This window comes from Drosophila hydei, unplaced genomic scaffold, assembly GCF_003285905.1.
Source record: "Drosophila hydei strain 15085-1641.00,03,60 unplaced genomic scaffold, DhydRS2 tig00000001-arrow-pilon, whole genome shotgun sequence".
Classification (NCBI taxonomy): domain Eukaryota; kingdom Metazoa; phylum Arthropoda; class Insecta; order Diptera; family Drosophilidae; genus Drosophila; species Drosophila hydei.
Genome location: NW_022045643.1, coordinates 9,400,858 through 9,425,864, shown reverse-complemented (window position 1 = coordinate 9,425,864; position 25,007 = coordinate 9,400,858). Strand labels below are relative to the sequence as shown.

The 25,007-nt window shown below is 38.3% G+C and overlaps 5 protein-coding genes across 7 annotated transcripts; 1 reads left to right on the top strand and 4 right to left on the bottom strand.

Annotated features, from left to right (window-relative positions):
- Positions 1 to 86: 86 nt before the first annotated feature.
- LOC111597272 (peptidyl-prolyl cis-trans isomerase-like) lies at positions 87 to 839 on the bottom strand. The gene is made up of 2 exons (XM_023311886.2): positions 753 to 839; positions 87 to 692 (listed from the first exon to the last, which is right to left on the bottom strand). The coding sequence occupies exon 2, from the start codon at positions 681 to 683 to the stop codon at positions 189 to 191; it is 495 nt and encodes a 164-aa protein (XP_023167654.1). The 5' UTR covers positions 684 to 692; positions 753 to 839; the 3' UTR covers positions 87 to 188.
- Positions 840 to 928: 89 nt separating this feature from the next.
- Positions 929 to 2,070, top strand: LOC111597271 (ubiquitin thioesterase otubain-like). Its single transcript, XM_023311885.2, has 3 exons — positions 929 to 1,085; positions 1,155 to 1,454; positions 1,511 to 2,070. Exons 1-3 carry the CDS (start codon positions 1,005 to 1,007, stop codon positions 1,922 to 1,924), a joined length of 795 nt encoding a protein of 264 aa, XP_023167653.1. The 5' UTR covers positions 929 to 1,004; the 3' UTR covers positions 1,925 to 2,070.
- A 694-nt stretch (positions 2,071 to 2,764) lies between these two features.
- On the bottom strand, positions 2,765 to 8,988 carry LOC111597237 (battenin). Of its 3 annotated transcripts, none has more exons than XM_023311829.2 (7): positions 8,933 to 8,970; positions 7,952 to 8,331; positions 4,419 to 4,645; positions 4,217 to 4,353; positions 4,000 to 4,158; positions 3,612 to 3,945; positions 2,765 to 3,545 (listed from the first exon to the last, which is right to left on the bottom strand). In XM_023311829.2, the coding sequence occupies exons 3-7, from the start codon at positions 4,629 to 4,631 to the stop codon at positions 3,111 to 3,113; spliced, it is 1,278 nt and encodes a 425-aa protein (XP_023167597.2). In that variant the 5' UTR covers positions 4,632 to 4,645; positions 7,952 to 8,331; positions 8,933 to 8,970; the 3' UTR covers positions 2,765 to 3,110. The 3 variants fall into 3 exon arrangements, with proteins under 3 accessions (XP_023167597.2, XP_023167599.2, XP_023167598.2); XM_023311831.2 differs by having other exon boundaries at positions 7,965 to 8,331; XM_023311830.2 differs by lacking the exon at positions 7,952 to 8,331 and having other exon boundaries at positions 8,933 to 8,988.
- Positions 8,989 to 11,179: 2,191 nt separating this feature from the next.
- LOC111597336 (ionotropic receptor 75a) lies at positions 11,180 to 13,358 on the bottom strand. The gene is made up of 6 exons (XM_023311980.2): positions 13,237 to 13,358; positions 13,000 to 13,178; positions 12,459 to 12,946; positions 11,785 to 12,397; positions 11,447 to 11,727; positions 11,180 to 11,393 (listed from the first exon to the last, which is right to left on the bottom strand). Exons 1-6 carry the CDS (start codon positions 13,331 to 13,333, stop codon positions 11,180 to 11,182), a joined length of 1,872 nt encoding a protein of 623 aa, XP_023167748.2. The 5' UTR covers positions 13,334 to 13,358.
- Positions 13,359 to 13,480: 122 nt separating this feature from the next.
- LOC111597335 lies at positions 13,481 to 18,822 on the bottom strand. The gene is made up of 13 exons (XM_030225794.1): positions 18,729 to 18,822; positions 18,456 to 18,634; positions 18,043 to 18,393; positions 17,838 to 17,974; positions 17,170 to 17,776; positions 16,608 to 17,119; positions 16,225 to 16,292; positions 15,990 to 16,168; positions 15,009 to 15,350; positions 14,771 to 14,907; positions 14,098 to 14,704; positions 13,760 to 14,043; positions 13,481 to 13,704 (listed from the first exon to the last, which is right to left on the bottom strand). The coding sequence occupies exons 1-13, from the start codon at positions 18,820 to 18,822 to the stop codon at positions 13,485 to 13,487; spliced, it is 3,717 nt and encodes a 1,238-aa protein (XP_030081654.1). The 3' UTR covers positions 13,481 to 13,484.
- Between the last annotated feature and the right edge of the window lie 6,185 nt (positions 18,823 to 25,007).

Genomic DNA, 25,007 nt, shown 5'->3' with positions numbered 1-25,007 from the left:
GAAGGCATTAAAAAAGTTTTGATTTGTAGTTTTTTTTATCTACAATCGGACAGATTGTTGACATGTCTAATTTATTTTTATAAAAATTGTTTATGACATTTGACCACATTTGAAGTGCTTTTAAATGGCTTGACAAATTATAAACATATCTCTGCATATAATAATATATTAAGCTCGTTTTGATCTCATTACAAGTCGCCGCAATCTTCGATAATAATCTTCTTCGAGGTCTTGCCGGTGTCGGAGCCCAGCGCTTCGACTTTCGTGATGATGTCCATGCCCTCAACAACTTTGCCAAAGACAACATGCTTATTGTCCAGCCAATTGGTTTTGCCAGTGCATATGAAGAACTGTGAGCCATTGGTGTTACGTCCAGCATTCGCCATGGATAGGACACCGGGGCCCGTGTGCTTCAACGTAAAATTTTCGTCGGCAAACTTATTGCCGTATATCGACCGACCCCCTGTGCCGTTCTGATTGGTAAAATCGCCGCCTTGACACATAAAGCCCGGTATGACCCGATGGAATGGAGAGCCCTTATAGCCATAGCCCTTCTCCCCAGTGCACAGAGCGCGAAAATTTTCAGCTGTCTTCGGCACAACGTCTGACCGTAACTCCATGACGATTCGTCCAAGTTTCTCGCCCCCGGCATTGATGTCAAAAAAAACACGTGGCAAAGTCATAGTTAGCAGCTAAACGAAGTGGAAAACATGGCGAATATTAAATAAATAGAAATATAAAACTCTGCGAACTTGCTGCGTAAGAAGTAGTTTGGCAAAATCTTGGTAGTTCTCCGCTTGTGTTCCGTAGCGCAACTCAAATTGAACTGAGAAATCAAGAAAGGCATTGGAGGGGCCTACTCTTTCCTTTGGTATTTTTAAAGGAAATCGATAAACGTATTTGAAGTATTTTATGCTTGCTGTCAGTCAGACTAACCCTATATGATATATTCAAATTTGGAACAAATATTTTCGTGATTTTGTTTGATAACCTTTCTGAAACTGATGGAATCAATGGGACGTGATGGCGATCACGGCAATCGTGATGACCTAATCTTACAGCAACAGCGTGAAATTGAGAGAGAGGTGAGAGCTACAATCGAATATGTACTTTAACAAATATTCACATTCATTGCAATAATTAATCAACTTTAGATCAGCGATTCAACACCTTTGGTCAGTGAGCAGTTGCCGTTGACTTGTTTGACTGCCGAATACAATGGAGACGCCGTATTCACAGCCAAGATACAGGCCTTGGCTAGCAAATATAGGTATATGCGCAGAACACGTCCCGATGGCAATTGCTTCTTTAGAGCGTTTGCCTACTCATATTTGGAGTGCTTAATCACGAACACAGCTGCCTACGACAAGTTTCGACAGATTGCGGAATCCTCCAAAGATAAGCTGATTCAACTTGGTTTTCCGAGCTTCACATTGGAGGACTTCCATGGAACTGTAAGTCGATAACGTTGCACGCACGAGAGTTGTCTAATAAATTGCATTTATTGCAGTTTATGGATGTTATTAATAGAGTTAGTCCAAATAATATCGGTGGAATTGAAAAGAATCAAAGCGAGCTGCACACCATCTTCAACGAACAGGGCTATTCGGACTATGTGATTGTGTATCTGCGTTTGATAACCTCCGGCAAACTGCAGGAGGATGCCGAATTCTATCAGCACTTCATCGAAGGTGATATGTCCATCGAAGAGTTTCGCCATCAGGAAGTCGAGCCAATGTTCAAGGAATCAGATCACATACACATCATCGCGCTATGCGCAGCCCTCGGCGTGGGCGTGCGTGTCGAATACCTGGACAGAGCCGAAGGTGTCAATGTCAAGGCACATGATTTTCCCGAGGGAACTCAGCCTATGGTTTTTCTCATCTACAGACCTGGCCACTACGACATACTATATCCGAACTGATTTTGACTAGCTCGAAAATTAAATGCTGCCAATATGAACCAAATTAGTAATACGTTAACGAGCGATTCAAAAACAAACAAACAAAAACATAACAAAAAACGCCAGCTGTTAGCAATAAAGAATAGAAGCATAATTTTGTTGTACTTGGATATCTCTTAGCGAAGCTTGGCTGATCTTAGGGCATTGTCATCTAGCAGCATGATTATCTTGAGCGAAGCTTGGCTGATCTTAGGGCATTATCATCTAGCAGCATGATTATCTTGGGCGTAACAAAATTTATAAATATATGAGGTGAACTTGTCTGGCTATATAAATATATGAGCAATACATAGTCGAACCAAATTACTCTCTCATAGATAAGGGACTCAGTGTTTTGTAATAAACAAGTAAGCACGTTGCAGCGGGGCTCAACCGGCTGCTTAATACTCGCTTGCAGCAAATCTTATAATAAATTCAGGTTCGAAGAAGTTGAATGGATCGTGGTTAATGGAGAGTGTAAGCAGTAATACTTTAACTTTTACTTTTTTCGTATAGGCCACTCACCCAAGATTGTTGTCTTATCTATTATCTATCTTGGGGTATCACTTGCTTGCTGTATAATAAAGTGATTACTATAAATATATATATATAAATATATTTAATCTGAATTTGACTAACACTAAAATGCTGCATATTCAGTTATAATCAGCTATATATATTTGCAGCAAGAAATTTAAATAATATTGTACTTGAACTTGAGTTTTTGGTAGTAGATCTTACGGTATATAATCTGTCTGACGACTGCTTGATAACCTCACTCGTACTTGAGCCTGTTAATGACAGTCAATTTTCGCATTGTCTATTGTCCATAGTCTTTTTAATTGTTTAGAATTTGTTCTCACAGCTGTTTGCTGCGGTCATTGAACATTATTATTTTACATGATCTTTAGGTCTAGTTTAATACAATTTACACTTCATTTTAAAAGTGTCTACAAGTTAGATATACTATTAAACTAATTGCTAAATTACATGGGCCTCAGCAAGGCAAAGACATACACTCTCACACACACTCACACATACATGTATAATAAAAAATGTACACAAACACACACTCACGCAGACATTAGCTAATTTAAAGGCATAATCAAATACTCATTATGAGCTCGTTCTATGTTCTATATATATATATATATATATTCCATTCCTATTACCAGACGACACTTCGCACTGCTGCTGGCAGTCCACAAATCGCATTATGCACGGGTATTGCCAGGAATCCGGCCAGAGCAATGCCATATGAATCGGATTGTACGACCATGGACATGGCGAACTGTTGGCGACCCGGCGCTATTTCCTTGGACATGCGATAGAAGGTGTTGACATAGGCACCGCCGCCCAGCAGACCCTCCCACAGCACAATAACGAACACAATCCAAATGGTGGGCGTGTAGAACCAAATGACTTCGGTCAGGAAGTAGATAACGTTGATGAACTGGAACACGGACATTAGCCAGATTTTATTCAGTTGGAAAATGTTGACGGAGGAGCGTGATATAAACACGCCTATCTGATAGTCCACATTCAGCCAGCGATACTGAGACGCCTTATCCAGGAAGATGTTCTCAAAGTAAACCAGCTCGAACTGTGAAGAGAAGCAATCAAATCAAATTGGAATCGTAAGCGAAATGCGTTAGTCTCAAACACTCACCAGTCCCTGATTGATAAAGTACTCGAAGAAGTAGACCAGGCACAGTGGAATCATATACTTAAACAGATGCTTAATGTAGGACAACTTCTCCTTGAAGCCCACCAAGGGCTTATCGTCGCTTATAAGCTCCTCGGTCGATTCTACCGTGGTGACGGGCAAGACTTGAGGACGACGCAAGAGCAGCCAAAAGGCACACGCTTCAATAGCAGGAAATATTAACATGATCAGCATCGTGTCGCGTGGACTGAATTCCAGAGAGCGCAGCGTCGCATAGCTGAGCGAGCCAATGACTCCTGCGCCGCCAGTGCCCGAGGACCAAGTCGATATGACATTTCTATAAGGGCAATGTTTAAGTAAGCACGGTCAATAGTAAAATGGCAAAACTCACTTGTTGAAGCGCGAGGAGTAAGCCAGGAAAGTTGTTTCGCCAATGCCGCTGCTAGCCGAGGTAATAATTACACCGAGCAGTGCCATCCATTCGGCATTTGCGAAGCCCACAAACAGAAAGCCCGCTGCCGAGCAGGCAACCGCTATGCCAATGCGTGTACTGTAAGAGAAAGGCAGTTAACAAGGTTTCATATAGAATCTGAGAGCAAGAGACTCACTTGACCCAGAAGGGAAAGAAGGGCATAAGAATTTTGACAAACAGCGAAGGTAAGACATCGGCCAGCAATATGGCGCCCGTCGATACCAAATGGCACTCGCGCCCCGTGCCCGCAGCTTCGCCGTCCCCGACCTCAGGCTAAACAGAGTATATATTATTATATATATAATAATTTCAATATATAATCTACAATCAGAGCTCACCTCATCATTGAACTGTGCTATGATATCGTGCGCAGCACTCAGCATAACCACGTAGCCATAGTTGTTGCACAGACCTAATATCCAATAGGCAGTCAGATCTCGCCATAGGCTGCGATCGTGACGTATGCTGTGCGTTGCACCTGTCGGCGTAACCACCACCTGGGGATTATGGTCGCTTTCCTCTGCCTCCTGCTGCTTGCTGGACGCTGACATTGTGGGCAGGATTACTGAAAGCGTAACAGACTTTGGTTTAACAAAACTCAGCTGCCGAAAATTTAATCCAGCTTTGATAACCTGCCAGCAATTCACGCTCATTTCTTTATATACATCTCTAGCCATTTAGCCAACTTTCCGAACTGTTCTTTATAGCGACCTTAAGCTGACTTGGCCTCTAATTAGTTCATTATTACAAAAGCTCTTTCCGCATTTAGCCTCAAAGCTTTGCTTTCTTTAATAACTTATTTGTTTTCTGTGTGTGGGTGTTGGGAGAGCTTTACTTAGTAAGCTGAACATGTGCGTCTGCGGTCATGAATTTTTTCATTGAGCAAGTTCAACTTAGCCGCACACATTTTGCATGATGCAAACGTGCTAGCAATGCTAATAAACTGTACGAATGATGCAACTTTTTAATAGCCGTTAAGTACTGTAAATGAAGCAGGATATATTACAGTCAACAAAAATCAGACTATTATTTTTGAAGTATTAAAATCTGATTCTGAAACCGGAATAACATTCTCACATATGGTTTTCGAGTTTAATTACATTTTTGAAAATGTTCGGATTGTTCTAGAAAACCTTTTCAAATTCCCATTTGCTTATGTAGTTATTAAATATTTTTATACTCTATAGTATCTAAAGGCGCTCTAGTTTAAGACTCCATTAAAAATTTTCCAATCGCTTTAATTTTATACTCTGTCAAAGAAATATTTACATGGCATACACGGCGTAATATTGCATTAACTGCATTCATTAACACTTAGCGGCTAACAATAAATAATTCAATAAAATCAAGCAAGTTATACAATCGAAAGCACACGATATTGTTTATAAGATAAGGTCATTAGTAATTTATATATGCATAAGACGGATATATAAACAGTCGTATACCAAATATAAATAATATAAATATAATTCATATTTTATATTTTATGGTTGTGAAGCATCAATACTTCTAATACAAAAGATTCGATAACCTGTGCCTAATCAATATACATAGCTTTAAGTAATAAAAATGTTGGGCTACAGCCGATAAGAATGTTCAATAAGCTTTAAGTATGGCTTAACGTGTAACGTTAGGCATGTCATATTTGAGACTTACAATGGCAGAAGTTTTTTTAAGATTCTCATTCCGAATTCAATAAATTTCGAGATATTTTCGTTTCATTCTCTCTTACAATGAGCTCTATACGAAGGGAAGGCAAAGGGAAATAAAACACAAGTTTCCACTTTGTTTACAGACTCAAGTCGCGTTAATTTATTTGTTACTCTAGCCACTTTTAAATGTACAGCACGTAAATCAGTTCAATAAACTTTAGCATCTATTAGTGATTCCCATATTCCAAGCCTATAAATCATTTTTATAATGTAATTTGATTTTGATAAACATACTTTTAAAAAGGTTTTATAAGTTCTTCTACTTCATACAAGGCTATAAACTATTTTTTAATTAATATGATTTGTGACCACATTGTTGTTAAGCACAAAGTATATTTGTGATAAGATTACAGGATATCTTTCATAAATCATAACTTGTTTTAAATGCCCTTATTTAATTGAGTTTTAATTGTGAATATTGTGTGCGATTGACGCAAATTCTTGGCAAATATTTGTTTTGGCGGTTTGTTGCTTTAAATCTCGGTTTATGGCTATGCAAATTGACTTTTGAATATCATTGTTGGACCTGTCAAAAAAGCCAAGCTTTTTATCAAGTGCGTCAGTCTGTAAAGATCTATTTGCGGCTCAGTCAGACAGGCAGCAATTAGACATTGTTATTGATGTTGTATCGTGTAAATAAATGCCTTTAAATTGTTTGGCAAAAACAATAACAATAATTACTAACTGGAAATAATCTATATTATTTTAATTTGTTTCTCATTAAAATAGAATTTTTAGTTTGTTTTTTTTTTAGCATTTAAAGGCACTTAAGAGGGGTCGAACTGTGCCCGGATGTAAGTGGATCCAAAATAGTTTGCCTTAACTTGACAATTATTTTGGCAAAGCACGTCGCATGGGCAAAGTACAAAATGTTTGATTTGTTTACAAACCCAAAAACTTGTGACTTGATAGAGAATGAAACAATAAGTAAATGAAAGATACGCCAATAAAAATAAATGCAATAGCCAATAGAGAGAGAGGGAGAGAGCGAAGTGACTAAATGGGCGGTTGGTACAAAGGTGGCTAGAAAGTTGCGGCGCTTGATCAATTGTATCTAATCTAATTATCTCAGCGTGTTGCTTGGATGCCGCTGCAACTATGTGACCTTGTCAATTCTACAGATTAGCGACTAAATTGTTTAGCTGAATAGGTCCACGTGTGAACTATCCAATTGGGAATAATTAAAGCAACAGCTATAATGTTTCAAACAGGTCAGGTTCTCAATAAAAATAATCAAACTATAAATAATTCCATACTCGAGCGCATTCTCAATGTTGACTCATTCAGGTGCGCTCACACCTAGTCGCAGTCAAGTTGTTGACCCAATTTTGTAAGACAATCCCAGCTTAGTTTTCACTTTCATTTGGCATAGCCAGCGATTAACCTGACACCCCGACAATTTCAAATCAAAAATTTATTTTGAACTATAACTGACAATGTAAATCGAGACGTGAGTTTGCGACATTTGCCTTGAGTTTGTAATTTATGCCAGAGCAACACTTTTTGCTATTCACATTCATTCTCCGGCTCTTCCTTATTAGTTTTTCAGTATATAGGAACTTTAAGTTTTATTTAGGTTGCGAAAGAAGATATGCAAAAAGTTGATAAACATTTTTTCTAGGTTGCGAAAAGCAAAAATTGCATTCATTTTTTTTGTTTATATACTGAGCAGCCAAACTTGTTAAAAAAACGAGTTATATTGCACGACTAAAAAGAATTAAATAGCTCTTCTAAGTAGTATATATAATGTCAAAATGAATTTAAATACAAATCAGTTTTGAGTTTGAGATTTTAAGCAAAATTTGAATCTATCAAATAGTTTTTTTTAAGAAATCAAAAAAAAACTAGCTTAAAAGATATTTAAATAAATATACAATAAATTCTAAGACCCTAAAAAGTTTTTTAAACTCAAAACTCGGTGCAATTTAAACAAAATAAACATATAACTTTTAATTTATAGATTGTTAATTTATGAACACTTCGCTGCATTAAAAATGTAAATTCAATATTTTGGAAACGTTTAATAAACTGTTGAAAAGTTTCAAATTTAAAAGCTTTTATTTTACAAGTTATTTATTATATAGTATTATTGTATCTATAAAATATATGTTTATCAAATTATTTATTTTTTTATTATATTTTTCTTAAGTATTTTTTACCCGTTATTTACACCTTTTGCAGCGCTTGTTGCTTTATGGTATTTGCTGCGACAAATTCTTTATTAACGGTCGTATATGTCTGCTTTCAAAAGCTGAGGAATTGTTTTTAAGAATTTCAGATAACGTAGTCGAGACGACGACCCGTTTCGCGCGTTTTAACGTTTCACGAGCGACTGAATCTGAGTGAACCGCCCACTTAATGAGCAAACCCACAGCGATGTCTCGTTTATTGACAGCGGCAGCAGCAACGCCAGCGACGACTACGTTGAACGGCAAAGACCCCAAGCGGTAAAAAATCACGCGAGTTGCGAGCGGCAGCATAAAAAGTCGACGTAGAGCGACTGCAGCAAGAAGTACCAAAGTGTCGATCAGGCAGTTAACTATGCATATATAAATATATATATATATATATATATATATATATATATATTAGAACTGATTCTCTAAGTATTATTTTAAATACATTTGGCTATGAATGAAAAACGCGACGTGAGTTAAATAGAATTACGAAAACTTTAAAGGGCCACAAATGGGGTTCAATCAGCAGCTCAGCAATGTCAAATGTTTACGTCGTTGTTGTTATTCTGTTTATATTACAGCTGGTGTTGAAGCGTTTTTATGAATTTATAATGGCGTTTATACATACATACATTTATACTTAAAGTATATGCTTTATTTTTGGCACGCAGTCAACGCTCTTCTTATTTGTACTGCTATTGTTAATATTTTGTCAAGCAGTTTACCGTCTAACCTGTCGTATACGCAATGCGATATAAGCACAGACACCTGACAAATCTGCATAAAGGCAGATGTTTATTTAAAACAGTTATATTGTATTCAAATAAACTTGAATTCTTCTTCTACACGTCTGATTTAAATTTATTCGTTAATTTTATGTGGATCACAGTTTTACTGCAGGATTACAATATAAAGTTTAAGGGCCAATCCAGTTGAAACCTTATCGAGCACATTTTATATTACCCTATAATCACTTGCAAGCCTGGCGCTTTACGCTTAAGCGCGTCCAAACGATGAAAGCCAACTGAATGTGTCAAATTCAAGTTAAATACTTGAGTACCAATTGACATCATTATCATTAGCTTTATCAGAGTACTTCACGGACATAGATTAAAACGCGGTTGCAGGCAATAACAATCCGATAAGATGTACACAGGGCACGAGCTATATAAATCTTAAGATATCAGTCGAGACAACGTTTAGCAACAGAGTTCGTCGACTAGTGTATTCAATTACTAAGCAACGCATATATGTTCTACACACTACTAGTTGATATGTGTAAAGGGGCTAAAATTGAATGTTTATATTTAGAAATTTAAATTTCCAGATGCCGTTTTAAATAAAACCATTTGCGCGCTTGTTTAGCACGTACACAAAACCGCTGAAAACAATTTAATACCGCAGCCGCAAAGTATGCAACTAAAAATTCTTGTGTGCTATACGGTAGTCGACTTTAAGCTACCCTCTGCTATGCAGCTATACATAATGTAAACATTTTGATTTATTAAAAAAGCTTTCCGCTGAAATTAATAAATGCCATCCAAGCTTTTCATTATATTTAAGCTGTAGCACACCACTTCTTCAGCTTTAAAATGTATTACAAGCAATTGTACAATTGGAAGTACTTATTCATAAATGACTTCTGACCAAGTTTTCCATTATACTTATACCGTAACATACCACTTCTTCAGCTTTAAATTATACCCCACGTAACTGTACATTTGCAAAGACGTAATATAACTAAATAAAGAGTGACCAAGTTTTCAATTATACTTACACAGAAACAAACCAACTCTTCATATTTAAACATTTTAACTGTAAAATTACAAATACTTGATATCCTATTGACAGTTTTCAATTAAACTTATACAGTAACAAACCACTTCTTCTGCTTTAGAGCATATTACAAATAACTTTAGAATTGTAAATACATTTCAGAATACTGAATAAGATTTCAATTATGCTTAACAAACCACTTCTTCAGCTTTAAAGCACATTACAAATAACTGTAGAATTGCAAATGCAGCGACAACCAAGAGCGAAGTGGAAAAAGGAGTAAGAGTGAAAAAATGGGAAACATGTTGTTGACAAACTACTGTATCGAATGCAACATGCGGTGGGAATTCTAAGAGCTGCTTGGGGGTCGTGTTGATGGGGTTTTGCAATACGAACAGCATTTTCGTTGTGCAACGCGGATAAGGGACAAATGTAAGTGTAGTAAATAATTTAAAATTGGCTGTCAATTTATCGTTCAACGTGATGTGCAGTGGATGCCAGAATTGTATTACAAGCTCCTCAAGGGATTGGACAACTTAAACAGCCTGTTGACAGCATGATTGAGATGCCAATTTGTCAGCGGGGTAGTAATTTGTCATACAGAAAAGGTCCCTAGGCTTTTCTTTGGTAATATATATTGTAAAAGCTATTACACTTAGCTTGTTTCATATTTTACTGTTCATTTCATAAAAGCACATCTGCGCTATGCTTATTTTTAGTTGCTGCGTATCAAAACGTTGCCACTTAAAAAAAAACACAAATAATTATTCTTAATTGCCGTCAATGTTTTTATGGTTAACCAACAATTTGCCACAGTTTTTCTGATTGTGCGACAAATCACATTATAACAGGCAGAGTTCGCAGGTCATAATCATCAAAGTCCAGAAAAATCACATGACAAAATAGAAGTAAATATATCAAATGATTGATTACTGTGCAGCCCAACAGTTCTCATCGCTTGAACGATAGAGAAGACGCACTTGACAGCTCTTTAAAAGAGGATTCCTGCCTAACTATTGCCACATTCAGATAACTATTTAAAGCTTGGGCTTATGTTTATCTCCGGCCACACGCAGAAACAGTTTACAATGGCCTTTTTTACAGCGGGCCACGAAAATGCAAATAGAATAGATGGCGGGGAAAAAATCATTGCCCAAACAAGAAACTTTTTAATGCAAATACGAAAATCGCATGAAAACACAAAAACGTGGTCCAGTCAACGAGGCGTGTGGCAATTGCATGGGTCTCCGACAACAGGAAGCGAAGAGACAACGGGTCGCTGCATAATTCCACAGTCGTTGGATGAGGCGAAAAGTTAACGGAAAGTGTTTTCACTTTTTTATTATTATTTTGCATAACAGCTTAAAGCGTTCTATATTCGTTTGCTAGGTGCGCGCTGGGTGGTGCAAGGTGTAAAATGTGAGCATTTAAAGCTTATTCTGAACGCTGCATATAACGCTGCCAGGCAAGCTCGAGCAATAGCAGCAGCACCACCAAAATGTAGCCACAGAGCAGCATGAAGAAGAGCGGGGCCACATATTCCATGCCCACGGTAATGACAAAGTTTTGTGAATAGCAGTGCAGCTTCATGCGGGCCCACCAATTACGATGCTTGCGATAGATGCCAGTCTCCAACACTCGCAGCAATCTGTGTAAAGTATATGTTATATAATTTATATAATACATTTACATACCATTTACCTTAAACGCACGAGTTCCTTGTAGCTGGAATTGCGATGCAGGTGGGTGTAGAGCAACAGCTCGGGTCGAAACAGAACCTCATTAAGATCACAAATCTCTTGCTGGGTATAGTAGCGTTCCACATACGCATATCCAGAGGAGGCCTCAAATATAAACACATAGCCAGGTCTGTCGCGTACACGTAGAATGCCTTGATCCGCGGGCAGCCAGAGCTCGGGATTGTGGGTCTGAGTGTCAATCTTGCGTTTGCTGAACAAATGAATCTCCGGGCGTTGCGAGTACTTGAAGAAAAGGACACAATTTATCAAATTTAGTATATATAGCTCATGTATACTCACATTTAGATAGCTCTTGGTAAATGAAAGCGGCTCAAGTCCAACTGTTAGCGAGCTCTCTGCCAGCTGTTGCACCGTCTTGATCTTAGACTTGACAGGCGAACTCAGGAGCGAGGAGACGACCACAGAGGTATAATAATTATACATTATAAAACTAATTAGAAACAGCGCAAAGTATGCCAAGCGTCCGCCCATGGAGCGCGGTGTTAGTGCCGAGCTCTGAATGCACGCAGCGCCGAAGCTAATCAGACAGGTGCTCAGCAGGGAAGGTACAAAGTCTAAGCGCCAACGGACACGCATACACTTGGACTCCATGTAGAACGTAAGCCACAGCAGTAGAGCGATCAGCAGCAAGATTGCAGCAAACAGAAACCAAACTACAGCGCTAAAAGGCTGCAGAAAGACATCGCCCCTTATGCCGGCATTATGAGGTGTGCGAAACAGGCAAATGGAGCGAAAGTAACCCGTCTCAATGATTGACGACAACAGATGCAGTCTGCCCGGTGTGGATAGACAGGGCGCCGAGCCAATATCGGCTGTGCCATCGACCACAGCGCCCACGGAGCCGCCATTGTAGTCGCCATAGCTCCAACGATCCTTGAATGTAAAATTCATGCTGGTGGAATAGAAATCCCTGATTTAAACTACACTGAAAGGCATAATTCTTAAATACTTGCCCACACTGCAGCAGATCCTTGAGTATCAGGGTCAAATGAAACCCAAAGCGCGCGATGCCGTCGATATGTGTGTCGTTTATTTGGTTGAGAAAACGCAGCAGTTGTTCCGGCGGCCAACTAATGGGTCGCTGTGTCACCACCGTAGCCACGCGCAGCACCACATCCGTCAGCTGCTCCCGATTGCCATACCTGGAACGCAAATGCAATGAGCTGAGATAGCGAATGGCGCCGCACCTCGTCTCATTGCAGCCGAGCTCATAGTTCACTGTAATATTAAGCTGCCCGCCAATGTGGTTGCCATTGCTGTAGACATCATATAACGTATAGATAATGGTGCCACTATTGTCTGCTATGTGCTGCTTAACATAGCTGACATCAGCATCTATAGATATGTTTGTAGGCTTAAAGAAATCATAAAAGTTGAATGCATCCGAGCTGTCGTGCAGCATCCAATGATAGTGCTGATTGTAGAGTCGTGCTCGACTCGCCTGCGAGTCGTATATTAATACTAATTTTGATATCGAACGTGTTTTATATCTACCTCCGCTAAGAGACTTCTGCTTCGCAAACAACTCAAGTCCACATAAATAGCCAACGTGGGCTGTGCGTGATCCAAATAACGTTGCTCCAAGTGCTCCCAGTTCCAGTCGTTCAAATGGGCAAACTGATAATAGATGGGCTGATGATGGGGTTTGTGGACTTGTTGTGTGAATTGTAAAGCTGCAAAACGCTGAAAGTTAATACATATGGACTTTGGTGATAGCCAAACCCCGCCCACTTTCATTGTTTGCCCAGCAGTGAAAGAAAATTATGAAACTTATGCGCGACTGCAGCAAATTCTGCAGCACAAAGTTGGCCAATTGCAACAGCTGCATTTTGTTATTGCCTCACAGCGAGATTTGGGCAGTGCGTTTTATAGTCGCTTCTCAAGCAATTTAGTTGTCCTGTGTCACCTGCCTGTCAATTTGTTTGCTCAAATTGCACGCCAAACAAGGTAAATATGATTGGCCATTAGGAGCACTTGCCTTAATGACGCGCCGCATGTTGCTGCCGTCTGTGCCACAATATTTCCAGAGCCAACACAAATAGACACACAACGTAGCCACAAGTCAGCAGCAGAAACAGTGGTCCGGCGGAGTCCATGCCCACAACGACATTTCTATTGCTATGATAGCAGTGCAGCTTGTTGCGCACCCAATAGCGAAAGTACTTGAAATGAATTCCAGTTTCCAGCATACGAAGTTGGCTACAAATATTTCAATATTAGCATTTCGCACAATAATCTATGCTCTATGACCTACTTTAGCTTTAACAGTTCAAAATAGCTGGAGTTTTTGACCACCATAGTGTAGGCGTTTGTCTCGTCCCGTAGAAGAATTTCATTAAGCTCGCAGATCTCGTGGGGCAGAAAGTGCTTTCGCACAAATGTATATGAGCTGGACGCCTCTGTAATATAGACAAATCCGGGAATGTTGCGCACCATTCGGACACCCTCCTCCGAGGACAGCCAAATGCTTCTCGTGTCCCGCTTGCTGTTTAGAATCTTGTTCAAATATAGACTACGCACATCGGGATAGGTTGATGTCTGAATGAAACTCTTTAAATATGTTTTACGATTTAATAGTGAAGCATAATTTACCTCTATGTAGACTTTAGTATATATTGTTGGCTCGACGGATACCTCGAGGTTGCTATCCGCAAGCTGTTGAATGGTTCGAATGTTCGATTTGGGTGGATCTCCCAGCAGCGTCGATACCACAACTGATGTGTAATAGTTATACAAGAGGAAACATGTCAACATAACAGCATAGAACACCATGCGACCGCCGGTGGAACGTGGCAGCACCCAAGCGCCCTGAATACAGGCGGCGCCAAACGACAACAGGCAGCTGGTAAGAAGCGAAGGTTTCATGTCCATGTGGTTTAATCGACGCTCTAGACGAAATGTCATCCAGAGTAGAAATCCAGCAATCACCAGAAGAGAACCAAACATAAGCCAAACAGTCCAACTAAAGGGCTGAAGGAACTCCGAGATGCGTAGTTCAACGGCAGATGATTTCGGATTGAGGAACATGCACATGGACCGAAAAGAAGACAGCCAGGTCATTACTTTAAAGTATTTCAAACGTCCAGAGGTGATGAGGAATGCATTTGCTGTGACATCTACGCTTTCATTGCGCATATCCGCTAAAAGGCCTCCTGTCAATTCCGAATCTGACCAGCGATCACGAAATATAAAGCTATAGCTGCAATAAAAAAGAATTCATAGAAACTCATTTTCGTTTATGTGTATATGAATGTGTAATATCTACTTGCAGTCCAGCATATCCCTAAGCACTAAATGCGTCTGGTAACCCAATCTTGCAAACGCATCATTATTCAAATCATCGCTACTCATAAGAAACGCGTTCAGCTTTGAATGCGGAGTGTTGAGCGGCAGCGCGTTAATCTGCCAAGAATAATTATTAATTTAAAATATGTGAATGCATATAAATATATATATACATATTTATATTTATATTTATATTAATATCTTTTTATGCCACATACCACTGCATTCACCCTTAAAGTTAGGCCAGTCAGATACCTACGCTGCTGCAGACGATTTCTCTTATGCAGATCGCTTAGATAGTGGCTTAAGTAACAATGCTGATCATTGCAATTGATTTGTCGATCTATAGTTATATTCAGTTTGGCGCCTATATGTTTTCCCTTGTTATACAGATCATAGAGGATGAAGCTATCGAGCTTGGGGCTTGGCTCCACATATGTCAATTCTGTGCCTATATAAAGTTGCGCCACATCAAATTGTTCATGAACTTTACTCAAGGTAAAGTACTGATCGTAGATAAGCCAGTGATAGCGCTCAACAAAAAGACGCTTCACATTGGCCTGGAAAAGGAGAAAAAACGATAAACGTATTTATAAAATTTAAATTTAAAAGTATATTGATATGGTTACAAATAATAATGCAAAGTCATTGTCCCCTTTGAAGGTCAATTGAACTGGCTTTATCGTTTACTATATTTTGAGCGATTAATTCTAAGCGAACCTCATAACTCATTCATCATAGTCATATGCATCGAGGCGCTGGGTAGGCTCAAGCCAAACTGAACCGCTTCTCGCTTTCATTTTCTTGTCATATTTCTGTACCTACAGCAGTATTTGGCTGCCTTATTTATGCTAATGACACGTACGAGTCTTTCAACTTTCGAGTTTACAGTTACAATCTGTTTCATATACTGTGTACGCTCACAAAATTGGGCCAATCACAGCAGTGCTCTGAGGTACATCTGTGATTGGCTGTTGAACTTATATTGCTGTCTCTTTTGTTTTCAAGCTTGAACTTATGTTAGGATCTTAGTTTATTATTATTAGAATACACGCACAAAACAAAATATCACCGCACTTTTATTAACCTAGCAATTTCTAGTGTTTGAGAGAAAAGTAGGGCTTAAGAATCTTATAATGCTGTTCAAAAACTTTTCTAAAAATATAAATTTCCATTAAAGCAATTAATAGACTGCTTACCATAGACAAGACATCCACACTCTGATGACAATTGATATCCAGATAAATGCCCAGTTTGACGAGATTATGGTTCACAAGTTTATCTTGCAACTGCTCAGCTAGTGGATGTGTGTAGTTAAGGTTTATATATTGAGTGTAAAGCATTTCCTTGCTGGCTAATTGTGCAAAGTGAAAAAGTGCTATAAATAATGAAATTAATATTGTTTAAGAAATATTTTTATAACTGTCAACTCACAGTCAGTTGTCCAACAATGCAAAAATAATATATTATTTAATTTTGCAATATGCAAAAAATAGTATAAAATAAATTGAGATACAAACATTGCGTTAGAACCGAACAATTAAACAGCAGTTTAGCTAATAATGCCGTCAGTTATTAATCTGGCCTTTTATAGGACCCCATAATGAATAGTTAATAAATGTCAATCAAATTATGACACTTGACAGTTAGTGACAGTGCCGTGAAAGCTTGCCTACAAGCGATACGAACTGTCTTAGCCCTTAATTGAGCATTTATAATTTATTTTAAGATTACTTTCGAAAGCATGTATCAATAAATGAATTAATGGAAGAGAAGCTTACCTAGTTAAAGTTGTCTGTATACTTATGAATATTGACTATTCTTCTATGAGCAAACTCTGCGTTTGGCGTCTGCCCAAGTAAGCCCAGCCTAGTTCCAGCATTAAGGTGATAATCGCGGCCAAATAGGAGAGTAGCAGACCTATGAAGAGTGGAGCTGCATACTCCATGCCCACTTTGATGACATAGTTGTTAGCAAAGCAGTGCAACTTGGTCTTGGTATAGAACAACTTATGCTTCTGCGTGATGCCAGTCTCCAGCATGCGTACTTGGATTTGCTTCAGTAGCTCCTTGTAGGTGGAATTCTTGGGCACAACTGCATAGACATTGCTCTCCGGACGGAACATGATTTCATTTAGTTCACATATTTCATGTGGCAGATAGTACTTCTCTATAAAGGTGTATAGGTTTGAGGCTTCCGAGACGAAAACAAAACCAGGCTCATCGCGGGCTCGGAGCACACCGTCGTTGACAGATAGCCAGATTTTGCTGGGATCATGTCCGTCCACTTTGCGCTTAACCAGATCCCGTATATCGGAACGTGGCGAGCTCTGGAAGTGAATTCATTTGGGCGAGCCTAACTTAAACGGATTTAACTTACATTTAAATATGTTCTAGTAAAGGGTATTGTTTCGAAGCCCACATCCAAGGAGCTATCGGCCAGCTGTTGCATGGTTTTAATATTGGAGCGCACCGGCGAGCCCAATAAGGTCGATACCACAATCGATGTGTAATAGTTGTACATGAGAAACGAGGTCATCATGAGTGCTATGAATGCTAGACGTCCACCCGTCGAATTTGGTATCAGATGAGAGCCCTGAATGCAGGCAGCGCCAAAGCTAATCAAACAACTGGTCAATAGCGACGGTATATACCGCATACAGTGCTGCATCCAACGATGCTCCAAACGAAATGTTAGCCACAGCAATACGCCGGCAAGGATCAGTAGAGCTACAAAAACTAGCCAAACACTGAACTTGAATGGTTCCAGAAAGACGCCGGCTTTGATGCCGGCATTGTGTGGAGTGCGGAAGATGCAAATTGAGCGAAATTGGCTTATTTCCATGGTGGCTAAGATGTAGCGTAGTCGTTGAGATGAGAGCACAAACGGCGATGTCGACAGTTCTGCATTCGCGTTGCTTATTTCTCCTATGGCACCACCTTGGCTATCATTTACGCTCCACAGATCTCGCCAAATGTAACTTATGCTGTTAACAATTGAGAGATGGTTTTAAGCTCTTTGGACTTTTAAGCGGCAATCCAACTTACTTGAATCTCAGAACTTCCTGCAGGTGCAAATTATTGCGATAACCCACACGCGAGGTCCAATCCAAGTGTACGTTATCTTCGCTATTCAAAAAGTTGAGCAGCTTCTCCTCACCCAGGCTCAAAGGCATAACAGTAACCTACAGTAAATCAGTGGTAATGCAATGTAGCCTAAACTGCGTTTATCTTATTTAGTAGTTAAGCTTACCAAGGCCACTTGTCTAAACGTAATTCCACTCAAATCCATGCGTTGCTGCACTCTGGTTCTTTTGTATAATTCACTCAAATATTGCTTGAGTTCACATTTAGTTTGAGTGCAGTAGATGCTTTGATCTATTGTTATATTCAGCTGACCACCCAATTGACTACCTGAGTTGTAGGCATCGTAGAGTGTAAAGAGACTGTCATAATCAACGATTTTCTCTTCTTTCACATAGGTCACATCCGCATTTACGCTGAGATTAGCTTTTGCAAAGAGTTCCACAAATCGTTCCATATTCCCAGATTTATCGTAGAGCAGCCAATGTAAGTTTTGTGTATAAAGCTGTGCTCGACTGGACTGTAAGAGGTTTATATACCATTATTATTATTTAAAAATAATATAGAAACTAATTCAATTACCTGATTAGTTATAAAATCGCTTTGCTCGCAACTCATGTCTAAGAAGACGCCCAATTTAGTTAAGTCACTATCCAAATAAACCTTGGTAAAATTAGCTAAGCGCTCGTTGGACTGATTCAGATTTATGTATTGAGAAAATATTAAATTGTGAGAGAAAAGTTGGCCCAATGGCAAAAGAGCTAGGGAAAGAGATAAATTTGGGATTATATATTTTCCTATTTATAAATTGATATATATTTTATTTAAATCACTCAAGATTAATCAATCATTTACCTGGCAACTGCCAACAATGAAATATGAGCACATTTCTTAAATTGATTTGCAGCAAATTGTATACAATAAAATTATATAATGCTAAATTTGCCATCTTGAATTGCACTGCTCCACGAAGCGAGGCTAAGAAGCGCTTTTATAGCTGCCCAAAAAATTGCGCCATTGTCAATTATACAATTAAGTTATTATACCAAATATTTAAGCTGTCTACCAAAAATTTGATGGACAGACTACCGCTCGCTTGGCAGGGGGTATACTCCAAATACTTTGGAATCGCAACAGGTGCAAACACATTTGGCGCGTCATAACAGAACGCACGTGTTTGGCAAGGCGCCTGCGCAGAAGCGCAAACGTAAACAGTAGTCAAAGTCAGTCACATTTATGAATGAAGCCACCCGCACACACACACACACGCATAGCGTGCCTTCTTCTCTCGTCGCTGCAGTGTTAATGGATTTCTGCCTTGATTTAGCCCGCTGTGGCAGGGCGTCACTGATTTTGCGCCTTTTGCATGTCCGTGAATGTGTTGCCCCGCAGCAGCTTCTGCCTGTTTCTGTGTGTGTGTGTTGGTGTTTTATGCTGTCGGCATATACCCAGCTGCACAATTGAATCTTGGCCAACGGTTGGGTTTTAATATCGTTTCAGTTGGCGTTGCGCGCTTGGCGCGTCTCGACGTATTGCTGTGTCCAATTCTCACACTAAGCGGGCGGCGCATTAAGCACTCGTTTTCCACTTTGATTCCGTTATCTGTTTGCTTGTTTGTTGTCAATTCTTATTGTTGTCGTTGATGTATTTTCGCCGCCGGCGCTGCAAAAAAAATGAAGAAATATATATATATGTATATATATATATTTGCTGAGTACTTTTAGGTGATTAGTAGTGGATTACATAGCGACAGCGGCGATTGATTGAAAAATTAATTGAAAAAATCGGTGCTGGAGGCGTAATGTATTAATAAATAAAAATCAAGTGTTGGAAATGAATTACAATAAATATTTTTATTTAATATCGAATGCGACTTAAACAATCGGTTATGAAGACAATGTGGCGTATGCGTAATGTGTTAAAAATATTTTAAAAATTGTTTGAATCTATATGTGAGCGGTTATTAAATCATTAAACCTATAAATTACTAAACAAGCTATGCATAATGCGATTTTTATAAATTCTTAAAATCAAAGCGTGTGGCATGGCGTATACGCAACATTTAAGCCTAATTTACTGTAAATTATGGGCATTTAAATTAGCTATTATATTTAGTCTTTTTCATTTCAATTTAATTACAAATTTAAAAAAAAATCATTCATTAAATACATGATTTAAATGCATTCTCGCATTTGCCAACATTTATTGAGAGCCAATTAGAATGTCAAAATCAACAAAACTAATGCTAATTTAAAATTGAAGACAGTTGACCCAATAAGCTGACAAATGCCCAATTAAAACTCTTTACAGCTATAAAACAAACCCCAAATGCATTAAAAATCAATTGCGAATGCGGTCGACCCGCACGCGAACCAAATGATAAATGCGAAAACCACAAATATGAAATGTACAAAAAAATAAAAATAGAAATAAATGTAAATAAAATTGCTCATTATGGGAGTTAGAAATCTGATAATAAACTCAGTCAGTAAATATGTGGTAAATATATATGCACTGCTGCAATTGCGATTCTGGTCAACCAGGCAAATCATTAACACAGATTTCAAGTTTCCCCCACGGCTTTGCTCTGACTGCAGTGCGAGGGTGAAGTGTGTGGCGGCTGCTGTTATTTACGATTGTGATCAGATGCACTTAAGCTTATAAAAATAATATTTAAGTTTAGATTTGCATAAGTAAAAACTGCAAATATATATATTTATTTATAAATTTGAAAATAAATTTTCATATGCATCCATTTAGCTCACGCTTTTCCTTTTAAACTGACTAACGCAAGTTTTTCGTTTAATTCTGACACTTTATATTTCCTTTCCTTAATTTTCTCTTGATTCTGTCTACATTTTTCGACAGCCGCCGCGCTACAAAACAACTCTCGAATAGGCAAATGCAAAGCAGACTCAAGTATAAAAAAATATAACAAAAAGAAAAAAAAGCTGGGCATCGCACGCTTGAGATTTACATTGTAAAGTGATGCGCTTAGCTTTTTACCCCATTCCACAGGCAGCAAGAAAAATCTGTTTGCTTGTGAGTGTGTGTGGCATGACACAACAGCCTAACAAAAACTGCATTTAAATTAATTGAATTTGCCTGATTTTTTTGCGCTGCCTGTGACCTGAGGCGAGCCCCTGTACCCGTCTGTTTGTCGAGCTTAACGCTTTGGTCTATAGCTTTTATTGAATTGGTTTGGGGATTTGTTAGTTGACCCACAAGTCAAGTTGATGGCCCCCCTATTCGGTCTTCCATCAAGCTTACTAAAGGGCCCTCTCTCAATCTGCCATGCATTTTGTGTGTCATTATGCGTTTGGCCACAGCAGTGCATCTATTTGTATCTATTTGTTACATTCTTCTCCGTCTTCTTGGGGATCTTGGGACGAGATGTGTTCATTAAATTTACAAGCACGCTGAAATGTTTTTGTTTACCTATGAAATTCATTTAGATATTTGATTGCTGTAAATTGAATGTTTTGAAAATAATACATGAGGATTTCCTAATGGATATTTGACAAAGATTTTGTGCACTTGACACTGGAGAGTTTTTTGAGAAGTACCGAAAAGTAGATTGATGTATTGATTGGATTATTGTATTTACATAAGAACTTGTTAATCTTGATTGATGTAATTGAATCTTAATGAATTGACTGTTACCCTAAGATATTGATAGGTTGTTATTTTATCTAGATTAAGATGTGACTAAAGTTAGAATTCTCCCAACTGACTGTTACTTTAATTGGTTAGAACTAACTAAAATATTAATTTATTTAATTTAATTTAATTGAAAATTAACTCTCTATTAAAATGATTTTATAACCAGCACAGCAAAGAACTTTAGCGTAAATAATATATTTGCGTATATATATATACATATCCATATGCCAACTAAAACATGTAACGATTGTTCAATTCGAGTGTGCTTGACTAGGATATACCCCATCTACATCTATTCACTAAATTATAAGTTATTAGTTACTCAAACATATGCTCAAATAACTGAATTCTTTTCTTACTGGCTATGGGAAATGTGAACAATAATATAAAGTTAAATTAATCTATAGAGCCACAAAATGCGTCACATATCGAGTATATCTATTATAGGTTCCGAAATCGATGCTTTTATATAGAAGAATAAATCGTCGCACAGACCTCGACGCTTGCTCCTAATTTATGACTTCAGCAACGACTTCTACAATCGCTCCTCTTTCTCATTTTAAATATCTTCAGAGCTTAAAAATCAAGACTTTAAACTTTTTTAATGCATAATCTAATGTACAGCACTTGCAACTTAGTGCTTTCCTCATCAGCTTGGAAATTTATCAAATCTTTTCCTTTTTTCTTGTCAGCTTGAAGCACGTTTTCGCGTCAATCATTCCGCTCAATAAACATGTTCGCATATCAATTGATAACTCAGCTGAGCGTTAACTATTTCAGCTCTGCATTTTGTCTTAGCATCTACTCTACAGAAGAATGCACTCAGCAAAGCCAAATGCAAACATCCCAGTTCAAGTAAGGCCAGCAATTCAAGCACTCAGCTGTCTCCGCAGCTGTTGTGCGTGTTTGTAAAACGTGATACAGAAAGCCTGACCATGTTCTGGGCAGCACGTGCAGCAGCTCTGCTCGAAAATAATTACAACAATTGCATTATTTTATGCCTGAACTTCATGGAAATGGACCGCCCGCAGCAATGAGTCAAAAAACGCTGTGGCATAAATTTTTGACTTTCATTTAATTAAAATGCGCTTTTTAAAGCTACTTAGGTTAACTAGAAAACTTGTGGCCAACTTTTTGCTGTCACTGACAATGCAATTTCACACGCAGCCTAAAAAATGAATTCACTATAATATTCATATATATATATAAGCTTACATGCGTTGAGATTGAATGCAGAACTCGTTTGTGAGCAACTAAATAATGTCAGACTCAGGCTTGGGTTAGAGCTAGGGTTCAGGATTTTTTGCTATAGAAACCACCTGCTGCACCCACACAGGCAAAGCCAAAGGAAAATATAATAGACACAAGTTTATATATGCACCAGATGTTTAGAAATATGGTAGGAAAATGGGGCAAACAGACAGTCGTAGCTTGAATACTCTATGAAGCTGAAAGTTAGGCTAGAAATTGACTAGAAAAATGTTTTGTTTGGGTAAATGTAAAGATAATAAGTATATTATTTTTTTATTAACAGAAAAAAAATTACAAAAATATGAAATTGCTATTTTGACAAGGATTAGGATAATTAAAACAACTTTTACAAACGAATCATTATTGAAATATAATTCTAAAATAATATAATTTAATACCTCTGGGCATCATTGTGATTGTGTTTAGAAAAGGTTTTGGTGCATTGCTAACTCAATTTATACCCTGCAAGGACACATGCGGCTGATAACAATGCAGTTGGCAGAGCCGAAAAAAGGCGACATATTCTATAGAGTCTGGGCAGAGAAAGAAAATGGCAAATGGTGCTGAGCGGAAGCAGTGCCAGTGCTGAGGCGGGTGTAGCCTTCAAAAATTGAGTGCAATTTAGACGACGTTGATGAGAAAATGCGTTGAACGTGCTCAAGTTGTGCTCTACGCTTGTGGCCGGGTCCACATTTTAACCCTTTCGCCAGCTTAACAAAGGCACAAAGCGTTGGGCAAGGCGCGACGCGACGCGCGTCAACCAAACCAAGAAATTAGAAATAAAAGCTGATGCCGCTGCCTTTGCTTGGCTTGCTGGTTGGTTGTTTGCTGTTTGTTTGACGAAAAAGCGACCACAAGGAAAAATAAAACAAATTGTTATTAAAAAGGGAAGTGTGTGTATGGCTCAGATTACGGTACACAATTTATGATCATCTGCTTTATTTATGATGAAAGCCTATAGTATGGGACAGGCCTGAGTAGGGTACTCAAGCATCGAGTAGTTAATGCATTCCAGTCTTAAGTTAATTAGAGGCGAGAGATAGAGATTTTTGTTACTACTTTGTATGTATATATTTCAAAATGAAGTAAAATATTATGTTAGACTTAAAGTTGTTTTTTTTTTTGTTGTGAAAGCCAGTGGAGAATTATAATAAAAATTTTTATTTAATTTGGTTTGGTAACCTTTTTGTTAAAGACAAGAAGTAGTTGATAATTTCCATACAAAATCTATTTTGAGTATTAATAGCTAGAATACCTGAAATGCTATTCGTTTGAAATGTCCTATCAAATAAAAAATATTTATTTTCGTCTAAGAAAAACTTATCTCTATTGCAATGATTGCTATGCGGTGCTCAGCTCATGTGCCTATATCGTTTTGTATGTTGCTCGTACATTACACAATGCTCTCCATTAACTTAAGATAAAGAGATCCCAAAGAGGCTATTCCATAGTCATGCTTGAATAGTGGAAATAAAAAGTTTAGTTTTCAGAGAAGAACAACAAACTCTAAGCAGATCCACTAAGAAGTTCTTAAGGAGCTTATGCTAAAATAAGTCGAGAATTTGATTTTAATTTTGAAGTACTAAAATGAGTTGGATACTTAGCAATCAAGTACATTAAGCGGTCAAATATGAAGCACATCAATTTATATTATATTTTATAGAAAGCACAAATTTCGTTAGAAGTATAAAGCATTAATGGCATCAATATTATGAATAGCAGTTTCAATATCACTATCAATAGTATGAATAAAAGTTTCAGCCAATGGATTAGACATCAAGCGCTGCTTGAAAGCGTTTGAACTTTCACAAATTTTTCACATCCGTCAAGTGCTGGGTAAACCAAGCGAACATAATGCATATTTCCTTGCAACATAGTTAAAGCAGCTCAGAGTCTCAGGCTGGTCGCATACCCAATTAGCACGCACACAGCGCCTAATCAAGTGGCAAGTAACATTGACGAGAACACGAGGCCTCGATGCTGAGATGAGATGCACTAGCTAGCGCTGTAAGATGCTATCAGATGGCCGACTTGAAGGCAAGGCAAGGCAAAATGCAAGTAGTTGCACGGAACCTCCACTCACTATTCAAAATAGTTAACGCCACCTGATGCCTGATGTCTGATGTCTGATGCCACCTCAAACACGCACACTTACCAAATTAGGTTAGTGGGTGAGACGTTTAATCAACTTATGGGTCGCATTGTATTTTACATAATTAG

Excerpts from the sequence above, each read along its gene's own strand:
- LOC111597272 (XM_023311886.2), bottom strand. The coding sequence starts at position 683 with ATGACTTTGCCACGTGTTTTTTTTGACATCAATGCCGGGGGCGAGAAA.
- LOC111597271 (XM_023311885.2), top strand. The coding sequence starts at position 1,005 with ATGGAATCAATGGGACGTGATGGCGATCACGGCAATCGTGATGACCTA. Across the intron at positions 1,086-1,154 it reads AGCGTGAAATTGAGAGAGAG|ATCAGCGATTCAACACCTTT; the intron begins GTGAGAGCTACA and ends AATCAACTTTAG. Across the intron at positions 1,455-1,510 it reads TGGAGGACTTCCATGGAACT|TTTATGGATGTTATTAATAG; the intron begins GTAAGTCGATAA and ends CATTTATTGCAG.
- LOC111597237 (XM_023311830.2), bottom strand. The coding sequence starts at position 4,631 with ATGTCAGCGTCCAGCAAGCAGCAGGAGGCAGAGGAAAGCGACCATAAT. Across the intron at positions 4,159-4,216 it reads TTCTTTCCCTTCTGGGTCAA|TACACGCATTGGCATAGCGG; the intron begins GTGAGTCTCTTG and ends TTTCTCTTACAG. Across the intron at positions 3,546-3,611 it reads ACTTTATCAATCAGGGACTG|TTCGAGCTGGTTTACTTTGA; the intron begins GTGAGTGTTTGA and ends TTCTCTTCACAG.
- LOC111597336 (XM_023311980.2), bottom strand. The coding sequence starts at position 13,333 with ATGCAGCTGTTGCAATTGGCCAACTTTGTGCTGCAGAATTTGCTGCAG. Across the intron at positions 11,728-11,784 it reads TTACCAAGAGCTATCTAAAT|TACTCGCAACGCCCGGAGAT; the intron begins GTGAGTATACAT and ends CTTTTCTTCAAG. Across the intron at positions 11,394-11,446 it reads AAGGAACTCGTGCGTTTAAG|ATTGCTGCGAGTGTTGGAGA; the intron begins GTAAATGGTATG and ends TACTTTACACAG.
- LOC111597335 (XM_030225794.1), bottom strand. The coding sequence starts at position 18,822 with ATGGCAAATTTAGCATTATATAATTTTATTGTATACAATTTGCTGCAA. Across the intron at positions 18,394-18,455 it reads GCGATTTTATAACTAATCAG|TCCAGTCGAGCACAGCTTTA; the intron begins GTAATTGAATTA and ends AACCTCTTACAG. Across the intron at positions 14,705-14,770 it reads AGGGATATGCTGGACTGCAA|CTATAGCTTTATATTTCGTG; the intron begins GTAGATATTACA and ends TTTTTATTGCAG.